This window comes from Argentina silus, assembly GCF_951799395.1.
Source record: "Argentina silus genome assembly, chromosome: 7".
Taxonomy (NCBI): Eukaryota; Metazoa; Chordata; class Actinopteri; order Argentiniformes; family Argentinidae; genus Argentina; species Argentina silus.
Genome location: NC_139661.1, coordinates 21,364,104 through 21,377,990, shown reverse-complemented (window position 1 = coordinate 21,377,990; position 13,887 = coordinate 21,364,104). Strand labels below are relative to the sequence as shown.

Sequence of the window (13,887 nt, the reverse complement as noted above, 5' to 3'; positions counted from 1 at the left end):
GAGCCTAACCACAACCTCAAATCACATTACTGAGAGAACTCCTGACCTGCAGGCAGACAGACAGACAGACAGACAGACACTTTATTGATCTCTGAGGGGAAATTAAGCATTACAGCAGCTCACATCATAAACAACAACAAAATAAAGTGACAATAGAATAATAGAATATTCTAAAAATTAATTAAACATTATATAACAGTCCATCCCCCAGCCCGACTCCAGAGGAGGAGTTGTACAGTCTTATTGCGGCAGGCAGAAAAGATCTCCTATAGCGCTCCTTAGTGCAACGTGGTTGTAATAATCTGTTGCTAAAGCAGCTTCTCTGCTCTGCCACAGTGTCATGTAGGGGATGGGAGGGATTGTCCATGATGGCCAGGAGTTTGGTCCTCATCCTCCTATTGGCCACCTCCTCCACAGTGTCCAGGGTGAAACCAAGGACAGAACCAGCTTTCTTAATAAGCTTGTTCAGCCTCTTGGTGTCACATTCCTTGATGCTGCTGGGCTGGCCCGGGAGCTGAGCAGGGCTGGAGGAGAAGGAGAAGGACAACGAGTGGAGAGTGGGCAGGGCAGGGCAGGGCAGGGCCTCGTAATGACAGCTATTTAGGAGTTAAAAATGAGGAGACGGTGGGATCAAAAACCAAGACTCTTTCTGTAAGTATGTAACATAAAAACTGGAGTAAAAACCAATCTAAAAATCTGTTTAAAAAGGCAAAAAAGTTTCCCATTAACCTCATTTCTGAATGACGAGAATATCATAAAATCCAACATAACTAAAACACACACGGTACATTCTAAAATCATCCCTTTTCCAAATCACTTCCTCCACAGGAACTTGTCATTGGTCTTCCACAGCCCCTCCCTCCCTCGCTCCTCCTCTCTCCGGGCCCTGGCGGTGGCCCTGGCGGTGACCTTGGTGACCTCACACACCCTCTCCACCTCCGACAGGTCCGTCAGTCTGTTGATGCTCTCCTCGTTGCCCTCGTTCAGGATGTCCCAGAAGTCTTTGCAGTTGCCCTTTGACTTTTCCGCGGGTCGTGCGGGGGCTGTGGTGGGTATGTCTGAGGAGGAGTGTGCGTGGGTCGTACTAATGATAGGTTGTGGGGGGGGTGTAGTGGCAGGCTGTAAGGGGGGTGTTGTATCGCATAGAGCGGTGGCTGTTGGTACGGTCCGCGGAGGGGGTGTTGCAGCGTGCCACGAGGCAGCAGTTGGTATGGTCCTTTTGGGGGCTGTTTTCGGGGAACACTTGTTGTTGGGTTTGAAAAAGCTATCCAGGATGGAAGTGTCTCCTATCAGCTCTGTGAGGAGGTGTCTCTGGCTGGGGGGCGACAGGACACCCTGTGGAGGCTCGGAGGAGCACTGGGGGGTCGGATCTCCCTGCCTCTTCCCCACAGCCTCACTCCTCCTGGGGGAGGACAGCAGCCCTCTCCCCCCACCCTGAGCAGGAGATGCAGGTGTGGGCTTAGCCTGGGAAGGACGGCCATGGCTGATAACAGAGGGAGATGGAGCATTTTTCTCTCTCTGACCCAGCAGAGCTACGGCCTCACCTGTCTCCAGAAGACTTCTATTGGCCTGGTCTGCGCTGGAACAACCATGAGTCCTTGAAGTTCCATAATTAGATCCCCAGTGTTTCTTCTTCCCTCCTCTGGCATTCTGGACCCCCTGTTCCTCCTCCTCCTCCTCCTCCTCCAAGTCAGGAAATGGAACATCCCTCTGGGGTTTTAGAGCAGACCTATGTGGAGTTCTAGCCTCTGCTTGAGGTTCTTGAGCAGCTCTGCGGTGGGTTCTTTTAGAGCTTGATCTGTGTCTGGCTGTATTGGAGGAGGAAGAAGTGGCGGGCTGAAGAACAGTCCTCTCAGGTTTGGGCTGGGGAGATACAGGTTCTGGGAAGTTCTTCTGGACAATACCCTTGAGCTCAGGGTCCATGGTGTCGTAGAATTGTCGGAGCTGGGCCAGTCTCTGGGCCGAGGTGCTCCTCAGAACCTCCTGGGCAAACTCCCTGACTGACCCCGCTCCAAACTCCTCCGCCATCTCTTCCAGATGCTGCCTAAAGGACACAGACAAAACTGAGTTTAGAGATAAATAAATAAATAAAACAACAATGACGTCTACTTTGAATCCCTTTGACGATGCTTTTTAAGGACCAGAGAGAAAAACCTCAGAGAAGATCACAGTGATCGTACAAACATCACAAATCATTTAGAACATATAAAACATGAGAATATGCTAGATTAACACTTGCAAAGTAAAAATAGGTCCTCAGACCTAATAATAATAACAGAATAATAAAAATAAACAGCAGGGTTACACTTTGATAAACCATTAGCTACATTTCAAACTATTTAGTGGTACAATGTGAGGTGTCTGTACTAAGCCAGGGGCTTCAGTCATTAAAATATGGTCTCTAACCAGACTCAGGGACAGAAATTCTTCTAAGCCGCTGGTGGTAGAACTTATTATGAGGTGTTGTTACCATTTGTGGCTTTCATAGGAAAAACAATAAATAAAGCCCTAGTGGTGAGAAAGAAATCTGCTGTGCACGTGGGTTTAAATCATTTAACAGGCAGAGTTAATTGAGGGGAATAAAGTTGTATAAATAAATGGGGGTGTTTTTCTTTCTCCCTTGTGAGGCCAGAGGCTCAAGTATTCGCCTGGGGAGATAGAGTGGAGACAGGGTTGGGTGTTAAAGGGAAAGGTGTGTGTGCTGGGAGATGTTATACCTGTGTGTGTGTGTGTGTGTGTGTGTGTGTGTGTGTGAACGAGAGAGAGAGAGACCACCTCTGAGCCATCCCTCCCACTCATTTCCCAGCATCTTGCCAAAGATTACCCAGTTGTGTTCAGGACTTTTCCCCTCCAAGACCACAGCCCTCCTGAGACTCCCCAAACCCAAAACCACACACACCAGCTTAACCCCTGCTCTCTCTCTCTCTGTCTCTCACACACACAGACACAGACACAGACACAGACACAGACACAGACACAGACACAGACACAGACACAGACACACAGACACACAGACACACAGACACACAGACACACACTTTAGCTCAGTTGGGGGAGCTTCATACCATAGCTGTGGTAAGATCTGATCTGGCACACTACCCTTCTCTACCAGGAACCAGGAATATCTCACACACTCATTCCCATCCCTTCCACTACCTACTTTCCTTTCCTTTCCTTTCCTTTCCTTTCCTTTCCTTTCCTCTCCTCTCCTCTCCTCTCCTCTCCTCTCCTCTCCTCTCCTCTCCTCTCCTCTCCTCTCCTCTCCTCTCCTCACCTGCGTATGGCTCCGGGTGTCTCTCCGATGATGAAAGTGGTGCGTCTAGTGGGGTGGATGCTCTTGGTGTTGTGTGTGACTGGGTGGTCCACACGAGGCTTCTCCCATGTGCCAGGCCTTGCTCCCCCCATTCTGACATCAGTGTGGGACTCAGTCTTTAACAGATAGATTAACACAACACAATAAATATAGACAAACAATACATAAACAGTCTACACAAGTGCTTACAGGGTCAATACAGATTATGTAAGCATTTAACAGTTAGGGGGCGGGTTGATTTGAGGGACTGAGGGTGATTTTGAACTTGACTAGCAGCTCATTGGTGCGTGGGGCTGTACCTCCTGGGTGTCGAGGAGTTCATTGGCTGGGAGCTGAGAGTACATCCTGCGTTCAAACACGTCTTTGAGCGCGGCGCGGCTGATTCGCTCCTCTGCCTTGCTCCCGCCCACCACCCGCTGGTTAGAGTGGGTGTACATCACCTCCTGTACACCACCTGAAACACACACACACACACTTTGATGTTATAGTTTCCAGGAGGGTTAGGGTTATTTTTCACATAGTTTATTTGTTTAAAAAAAATCTGCATTGAGCCTTACCGAGGATATTATCTATGGTTGCATTGGACACTTTTGCTGCGGGGGTTGCCAGGGTAACTCTTCTGTTCTTCAGACCTGTAAAGGTCTGCTGGGCTGGGCCAGGTCTGTCTGTCTTCGTGGCTGCTCCATGTCTGTCTGCCTGTGGGGTTGTGAGATGTCGGTCTGTCTGTCTTAGTGTTGTGAGATGTCCCCCAGACCTAACTCTTTTCACAGGACTCAGGTCTTCATCTGAAGAGGTGAAGGTCTGTATAACCTCTGTCTGTTTAGGTCTCCTGGTGAGGGCTTGATCCTGGACTCTACTGGACGGTCCTGGTCTCTGGCCCCCGTTGCTGCGCCCCCCCCGCCCTCTCTTCCTCAGGTGCCTTTGTGGACATGGTGCTGTTGGACGATCACTCCTCTGCAGTATTTCAATGTGTAGGTCGTCTGACTCGTCAGAGTCAAATTCCACCCGGTGCATTGTGGGAACCGTAGTTTTTGCCTTGGCCGGTCTGCCTCTATCTGAGGATGACCCAGAATCTTCATGGTTGTCCTCCTCCACCCTCCTCTTCCTCCCTTTTTTCAGGCCAGGTTTCTCTCTCCCTTGGTCATCACTCTCTTCGGACAGAGAGACAGGACTACGATCTCGCTCCCTCCTTCCTCCATCTCTGTTCCTTTCTTCCTTATCTCTCTCTGAGACCCCGGAGGTACACTTAGGGACGATTCTAGGGGTCTTCACACCCTCACCGCCTACAGTGCCTGAGCCCTTAGGCTCCTTGAGGTTCTTAGATCCTGAGCCCATAGCAGAGGTGCCCTCCTTCCTCCCTGAGGCCCCAGCATCATCCTTGTCCTCTTCAGAGTCACCACCACCCCCTTCACCGTCACCTTCGCTGTCCCCCACCGCGGCCCCTGCCCTCCCCCCTGCTCCCTGCAGCAGCCTGGAGAAGCCGTGCTGGAGGAGACTCAGTCTCCCAGGGGTGGTAGAGGTCTTACCACCCCCCATCTCCTCCACCGCCCGAGGGTCTGGGGCCCTCCTCCTGGCCCCCCGCTCCTCCTCATCCTCACTGCCACTGGTGAAGTCCAGCACTCCTCCGCGGGTCCCCGATACGCCTCGGCTTGCCCCCCCAACGCTTGTCTCAGAGGGGGCTCTGCCTGGATCATTGCAAGGGTCCTGAAATACGTAGAAAACAGCGTAGAAAAAAGGAATCGAGCTACAGCACAAGGTAAACAGCTATAGAAAGCAAAGAGTAACACAGGGTTCGTCATTCAAAAAGCATCTATCCATGCAGCTTCTTATAAGCATAAATGCTTACAATAATAAAAGAAATCTGCTCCTTAAACATGGCGTGCCCTCTATCATTACGTAATGAAAGGAAAACAATACGATAAACTGTAATGTGTGTCTATTGCATTTACGAGAGTTTATGAGTGAGACCACCTACAGTGATACTCAATGTATAATATTAGCCGGCCAGATGACTTATCCGTAGTGTGTGTGTGTGTGTGTGTGTGTGTGTGTGTGTTTGTGTGTTATTGCACCCTGGTGTATACTGTATGGTTGTTAAAGTCCGAATGGCCTTAGTTCATACACGCAGGCCTATAAAAGAGGACAGTGTGTGTGTGTGTGTGTGTGTGTGTGTGTGTGTGTGTGTGTGTGTGTGTGTGTGTGTGTGTGTGTGTGTGTGTGTGTGTGTGTGTAGAGCCTTAGCTGGGAACTGTCACAGTAGATAAGGGGCATCTCTGTGTAAATAAATATCCTAGAGCAAATACCCTTCAGTGTGGTCTGGTCCTCACATTATTCAGTAATTATACTCATCTGTTGGACACAGTATCACACAGAGAGAGAGAGAGAGAGAGAGAGAGAAAGAAAGAAAGACAGAAAGAAAGAAAGAAAGAGAGAGAGAGAGAGAAAGAAAGAAAGACAGAAAGAAAGAAAGAAAGAAAGAGAGAGAGAGAGAGAGAGAGAGACACATACAGAGAGAGAGAGAGAGAAAGAAAGAAAGAAAGCAAGACACAGAGAGAGAGAGAGAGAGAGAGAGAGAGAGAGAAAGAGGCCGGGGGGGGATATGGTATAAAGAGAGAGGGGGCGGTGAAGGGGGGGACAGGAAGACCCATGTGTGAGGTATCCCCTCTTTCACGTGGGAAAGGAGGGATGAGTGGGCTGCCTGGGAAAGGAGAGGGAGTGAGGGGTGGGAAAGATGAGTGCCCCACGTTACGGGTCCCTGAGAAAGGCAGAGTTACTCACGCTCTCTCTCTCCCTCTCCCTCTCCTCGTCTTCCTTCTCCTCCCCTGTGTGTGTGGCTGCCGTCATCACGCCCACCTCCACTCGCCCCTCCCGCTGGCAAGAACACACATTATGAACACACAGTACGTAGAGACACACACACACACACACACACACACACACACACACACACACAATCAATCCATAAGCTAAGCTAAAATCTGTAGAAGTCTAAGAAGATCCATCCGAGGTGGTCAATCTGACCTCCAGTATCTGTCGGGTGAGGCAGGTTCCCTGGGTCTGCAGTCTGAACAGGTTCTTGACCCCGAACAGCTCCCCCTTCTGGGCGCCCTGCACCGCCTCAAAGTACCGCCGGGAACTCTCCCTGCCCATCACGGAACACTGCAACTGCTGCAGGGAGAGAAAAAGGGGGGCATGGGCTCCAGTCACTCAGTTTGGGCCACTATTAAAAACATGCCAACATATCAAGTGAGTGTCCAGAAACTGTGGATGGCAGAGGAAGTCCTAGAGTGTGGCTACAGTACTGTACCTGTTTGTAGACCTGTCTCAGGTATATGACCTCCTCCACTGTCCCTAGAGAGATGAGTCTGAACACGGTCACATCCCTGCACTGGCCAATACGGTACACCCTGAATAGACGTCCAATACCATGAGAGAGAGAGAGACAGAGAGAGAGAGAGAGAGAGACAGAGACAGAGAGACGGAGACAGACAGAGAGAGACAGAGAGACAGAGATCAGTATTGGCAGCAAATAAATGTAATATAAACATTGCTGTCTACACAAGGTAGAATAGGGCCACTATCAATTAAAAACACAATTGTACGGAACCAAAAAGGGTTGGTATTCACTCAGCACAGCAGAAACAGACTCTTAGGTATTGAGAGCACCATACCGGTCAATAGCCTGCAGATCATTGGCAGGGTTCCAGGTGGGATCAAACATTACGACGACATTGGCCCCCACAAAGTTCAGCCCCAGACCCCCCGCCCTGTAGACAGAGACAGTAATGTTCAGTTATCAGCATCATAAGTACATTGAATCATTTTTAACCAAAGACAAGTGATACGGAAATCAGGCCCCTTTGAATGGACAATGGAGGGAGGAATGTGGTTGGCAATGGTCAAGCAGCCTCCTGGAAACCATAACATCAAAAGTAGAACATCAAAGAAACACACGGCATACGGTACATAGACCCATGTAAGGAATCAGAACACCTAATCCCCCCCCCCCCATCTATATCTACGCTGTTGGTCCTGTGGGTGAAACCTACATGGTGGAAACCAGGCAGAGGTTGATGTCCTTGCAGCTGTTGAAGTCCTTGACGATCTTGGTCCTCTCTCTGGCCTTGGTGGTGCCGTCCAGCCTGCTGTACTCCATCCCCTCTGCCATGCAGTAGCTCTCCAACTGGTCCAGCAGCTGAGGGGTTAAAAACACACCTGTTTACCTGCCTACCTACCTACCTACCTGAACACACTCTATGTTATGGGTCCTAGAGGAACAAATGTCAATGTCCTGTTTAACAAAAGCGACGGATTCTTAAAATGGGAGTTGGGGGGAGTCGTTGGGAGTCTTTGTTTCTTCTCTGACAAAGACTGCGTGACTTAACCCCTTGAATATGTCTGGCCTTACACATCAAGGACCGTGTGACTTGTGCAAAACATAGTGAAGTAAAACCTAGAGAGGTGACATCACAGAGCAGGTAGCCAGGCTGTGTTATGATACTGTCTCAAGTGACAACAACCATTATTGAAGCCAATTAGCTGTAAAAGCTCGATTCGTTACCCTATAAAAATCCAAATCCTTCTCTAATATGTCGAGGGAAAAACATCTCTCCCGCCACCATTTTTGTCTGTAAACAACTCATCAGTTCCAGCAGCGGCAGTATTTGGACTGTGTGTGTGTAAAAGTCCCTGCTATGACCGGGAGCTGAACGAGGTAAATCTCGGAGACGAGAGCCTTCCAACTCTGACACCCTCTAATACCCCTATTACATTACATCACTACTACCACAGCCTTTTTCCTACAGGACATGACTAACCCCTACAACTCACTCTCTCACTCACACACACACACACACACACACTTAAACTGTTACCTTAGTGGAGAGAGAGAAGAGCAGCACTTTGTCTTTCCTCTGGACATAATGTTTCAACAATCTCTGCAAAACCTGAAACGGGGGATGAAGACAGGAGGGGGAGGAATCAGTCACATATCAGGACGACACTAACAACGTTGGTCTCGAACATACTGACGACCACATATTAGCATGTAATGTCCATTAACATATCATTGCGCCATCCGGGCGACACTGATTTTCCCTCTGCTGTGACATACCTTCATCTTGCCGCTGTACATAGGGTCTGACATGGCCTCGAACGCTGCATGCTTGCACCTGTCCACAAAGTCAGGAAACTTCTGGAAGACCCTCTCACAGACCGCACCAATATACTTCTCCTGCGAGAATTAGGTACATTTACGTTTACATTTGTGGCATTTAGCAGACGCCTTTATCCAAAACTTGTTTAAGTAAGTGAATAATCTATCCAACAGTCATCATAAGACAAAGTAATCAATGCTCACACCAGGGGCCATTGGCAGTCACAATGCCAGAAGGCATTTTTATTTATTTATTAATTATTTATTAACAGGAGAGAACAAGGTGTTTAGTGGATTTGAGGAACTTACTGTCAGGAATAGTGTTCAAAATGACTTATGAACATGCCTCAATGAATAAACAGGCGAGTATTGATATCAAGTCATTATTTTGAGGAGAGTGTTCACCTGTTTTTTGCTCGCGCCTTCTCCGGACCTCAGTAAGGCTACGTGGTTGGATACCTTCCTCAGTATGGTCAAGTAACTGAAGTACAGGTCTCTGATCCTCACGCCCTCAGAGTTCACCTGCAAAACGCAACAGACCCAAACTAAGCCTCAGCTTTTATGATTAGAACAGAGAGAGAGAGAGAGAGAGAGAGACAGGCATGGGGGAGGCGCTTAGTGGCGTAGCACACTAATGTGTTTACCACGTAATCGCAAGGTTCCTGGTTTGATTCCAACCCTCGACCTATCTTGCATGTCATCCCTCCTCTCTCTCCCATCCTTCCTGTCAGTCAATCTCTAATGTCTCTATCCCAATAAGGCAGAAATGCCCTAAAAACATATTTAAAAAAAAAAAAAAGAAAAAAAGAAAAGAAATGTGGGCATGTAATATAGCATACGAGTGCATGGCTTAAACACCACCTTGTAGCAGCACAGCCTGCGGGTGCGCCCGCTGCTACAGTCACACTTCTCTGAGGAGCGCAGCAGCAAGGTCACGTCCTCCGAGTCCAGAACTGCCTGATACACCGTCTGCTGGAAGTCTGTCAGAGAGCAGTACACCACCTGGGGAGGGACACAGAGATACATGCCTTTACTGAACGAGAACTAATGTGATTGCATATATATCAAACACCACATAGAACATATAGATAACGGCAAATGTTAATCATCCATTATCTCACAAACATGATTTTTTTTCTGAGAATCCTTGGTTTCAGCACAGCAGGTCTGGTCTCATAAATCTATTACTTCTATTATTATAAATCTATTAAGTTGGTCGACCAGGTAATTTTGATTTGCCATTTCAAAACAACCCCCCCCCCCCATTTCGTGTCTACTTGGTACGACCCTGTGTGTCAGTCTCCACCCACCCTGTCGTCCTTCTTGGGCAGCTGGTCACTGATCAGAGCCTTGGTCCTCCTGAGGAACCAATGGGACAGCTTGTTGGCCAGGGCCTGGACCGCCCTCCTACCCAACGCTAGGGCACGTTTGGTTACGGTGTGCTTCTGCCCGCGCTCGATGTCGTCTGCAAACTTGTTCTTAAAGTGACTCAGGCTGCCAAAGCAACCAGGGATGGCCCTGAAGAACAAAACAAAAGAATAAGAAATAATACATGTTTTTTTTTCTAACTATATGTGTCAAAATAAGGAACACGTGAATAAGAATGTTGTTATCATGGAACGTTTGACTGCATTGGCTGACATTTTGCCAAATTCTGTATTGTACATGTATGGTCCTGGTGAGATCAACTAGGCCTCTGTTGTGATGTCACAGTGATGCGCCGATCTAAAGTCCTCAGAAGTCATGAAAACATGAAAGTGTGTGTCTGTGCGTGAAGTGTACCCACCAGTCCATCACACACCAGAGTTCGTCCAGATTGTTCTGTAGGATGGTGCCAGTGAGCCCCACCCTGACCTTGCACTTCAAAGCCTTCATGGCCTGGGTGATCTGGGAGTTGGGGTTCTTTATCTTATGGGCTTCGTCCACTATCACAACAGACCAGTCAATGCTGCAGGGAAGGTGATAGGACAGATGGGACAGTGAACAAGCATGGCAGATCTCCTGATGTAGTTTCACCACGGCAGTGGGTAACTGATGAAGCATTCATCATAGAAAGAACTTGAAGACATAACTGCTCGAATACTCTCAATAACCCATATTCTACGTCAGCTTTCTTCATAGACCACCAAATTAGCAGTTCACACCTGAATGTTTATTCAAGTTAGCTGGCTTACACACAGTCATAGTGTCACTGCATGGTATCAGTGTGGTACATCTTAACGGTCCTTCCTAAAGACTTCTTCACCCCAACTACCCCCCCAAAAAAGTTTCCCTCCTGTTAATTAAAAAAAAAAAAAGAATCCTTCTTCTAGCATTGTGACTGCCAATGGCCCCTGGTCCGAGCATTGATTACTTTATCTTATGATGACTGATGGATAGATGATTCACTTACTTAAACAAACGTATTAGTTGTAAGTCGCTTTGGATAAAGGTAATGTAAATGTAAAGGTAAATGTAAAGGTAAAGGTAAATGGTTGGCCTACCTGTTGAACAGGTCCAGACCGAGGCGGAGGGTCTCGTATGTGGTGAGTGCGATCTCAGAGCGACCCCTCATGACCCGGGCCAGCTCCTCCTCCTTCCTCAGCCCGTGGACCACCACAATCCGGAAGTGACCCCACACCTCCAGCTCCTCCTTCCAGCCGTAGAGCAACGACAGAGGGGCCACGATCAGGAACACCTGGGCAGGACAATTACAGAGAACATGTGGTCCAACTCTGTGGCTCAGTTGGTAGAGCTTGGCGTTAACAATGCTAAGGTTGTGGGTTTGATTCCCGCTGGGACCATATATACTGAAAAATGTATGCACTCATTGCAATGTAAGTCGCTTTGGATAGTTTGCATGAAAGGCCTACATTGCATTGTTTTTCTTTATATTTGTGCTTTGGTTAAATTTGAACTCCCAGTGAAATTTCATGATTTCCTTGTTTGAGAACAATAGCCAGAGTCACTCCATTGCTAAATATCTACCTTGTTGGGTTTGTTGTGCTTTGAGGGGATCTGTGACAACAGAAAATCTGGCCTGTTATTCTCTCTGTCTTCCCATGTCCCGGTTTTGTGCAGCACAGCAGCCAGGAAACCAATTACCTGTTGATGGAACACACACACACGCACACACACACACACACACACACACACACACACACACACACACACACACACACACACACACACACACACACACACACACACACACACACACTGTAGGGCTAATACAAGTGTAGGTTCAGGTGTCTGGTTTATCAAGTTTCGCCTTATTTTACCTGGATGGTCTTCCCCAGGCCCATGTCATCCCCCAGGATACAGCCTCTAGACTGGGCATAGTTGTCATAGATGAACTGGATCCCTTCTCTCTGGTAGTCCCTCAGGTACCTGTTGATGGTGTAGGGTACTCTCTCCCCGCTCCGCGACAGCACCAGCGGTTCTGAAGCACTAGACGGTTGAAGACTACGGAGGAAGAGAGGCTTCTCCTCGGCAAAACCTCCACCGGTGGACGGGTTAGCGTCACACCTCTGCAGTTTAGAGATCGGGATAGCCGCCTCCTCCTCCTCCTCCTCCTCCTCCTCCTCCTCACCGTCTTCATCATGACGATCGGTGAATCTCACCAGTGCGGTGTCACCCTTACGAAATGTGGAGGTAAGTCTCTGCATTGTGGCTTCTCGTAGAATGCCATCTCTGGGACAGGGAGCGAGGCATACGTCCCCCTCCTGCCACACTGCATACAGAGAGAACGAGATTGAGGTTGACAATGTTTACTGTGACTTATGCATGGGCAGACAGACAAATGGACAGATAGATAGATAGATAGATAGCAAACCTTTTATGTCAGCTGTAGAAGTTGAGGCCATCAGGATGCATTGTAGCGAGCTGTCACTTCGCCGGTTCTCTTTAGGGCTAGCGAGCTAAGCTAAGTTAGCTCAACAACCGTGAGCTTGTTTGACACACTAACAAACGCTCACTAACTTAGTGAGAACATGGATCATAACTCAACTCGGCAGCAATGCCTCGCTATGTTTAAATGCAATGGGTCTTGGAGACACGTACCTCCACTGGAGGCTAGCCCAGGCTTGTTACACAGCAGCGGAGTTTGGGTGTCGTGTTTATCTATCCTTCGGAAATGTCACCGCACTTTCCACTAATACAAATATTTTAAAAATACATTATGAGAGAGAGAAAGTCACAGGGTTGCGAGATTTGTTTAGTAAATAATATATAACTTTTGATTATTGTGATATTATTGAATTACATAGATTTTCATTATTGATTCAGAATTGTGTAGAAAGCGCTGCCTGCTATGCAAATTACCTAAAAAGTCCATTGATTGCATTGGTTGATTCCTGTGAGAAGTTGAGAATCTTAGGAAAATTTCCCTTGACATTCCTAGGTAGGCCTTCTTGAAGCAGCTATCAGTGATAATTTATTATATATATTACACACACACTCACCGAGCACTTTATTAGGAATGTTTTCTTGGCACACTTTGGGCCCGTTAATACCAATCAATCATTGCTTGAATACCACAGCCTATTTGAGTATTGTTACTGACCATGTGCATCCCTTCATGGCCACAATTTACCCACCTTTTAATGGCTACTTCCAGTATGATAATGCACCATGTCACAAAGCAAGTCGTCTCTAACTGGTTTCATGAACATGACTTGAATGAGTTCAGTGTTCTTCACCGGATCTGAATCCAATAGAACACCTTTGGGATGTGGTAGAACGGGAGATTCACAGCTTGAAAGTGCACCTGGAAAATCTGCAGGAATTGCGTGATGCAATCATGTCATCATGGACCACAATCTCAAAGGAATGTTTCCAACATCTTGTGGAATCAATGCCACGAAGAATTGAGACTGTTTTGAGAGCAAAGGGAGGCACTACCCAGTATTACTATTAAAAAAAAAAATACACACTATATATATATATATATATATATATATATATATATGTTGACTGATTGATTGATTCATTCATTCATTATGATTATTATGACGAGTAGAAGTGCTGTACCTCATCATAACCAAAACCAATACAAACTTATGTCTGTATCGTAATGTGTTTGTTGACAAATTAGGATTTTGTAAACAAATGATGTATAGCTTGAAATCATGTTTTCTTTAAAAAAAAAAAAATGCTACTCTTATGGAATATAATTCATTGAGCACATACGTATGTCATAGAAATCTATTGCACGTTAAAATGCATTTCCCCATTGTTTACATTTTGTTGGTGAGATAGAAATCACTGATAGCTGCTGTAATGCCCACTTCACCACTGTACATGTATGTAAAGTATACTAAAGGGTCAGCTGTTAGAATAACTAACTTTTCGCTTTCAATGAAAAACATTTTTGGCCGATTGTAAAATCACACTTTCCCCACCCTATTCACAAAAAAATAGTTAACTTTGTAGAAAGATA

General features: G+C 47.1%; 1 protein-coding gene across 1 annotated transcript; it reads right to left on the bottom strand.

Moving 5' to 3' along the window:
- Positions 1-67: 67 nt before the first annotated feature.
- Positions 68-12,449, bottom strand: ercc6l2 (excision repair cross-complementation group 6-like 2). The gene is made up of 19 exons (XM_083673999.1): positions 12,283-12,449; positions 11,729-12,180; positions 11,436-11,552; positions 10,952-11,145; positions 10,255-10,416; positions 9,779-9,986; positions 9,330-9,470; positions 8,874-8,990; positions 8,427-8,546; positions 8,188-8,259; positions 7,363-7,508; positions 6,985-7,080; positions 6,621-6,720; positions 6,335-6,481; positions 6,092-6,184; positions 3,871-5,017; positions 3,613-3,767; positions 3,275-3,429; positions 68-2,044 (listed from the first exon to the last, which is right to left on the bottom strand). The coding sequence occupies exons 1-19, from the start codon at positions 12,311-12,313 to the stop codon at positions 814-816; spliced, it is 4,884 nt and encodes a 1,627-aa protein (XP_083530125.1). The 5' UTR covers positions 12,314-12,449; the 3' UTR covers positions 68-813.
- Between the last annotated feature and the right edge of the window lie 1,438 nt (positions 12,450-13,887).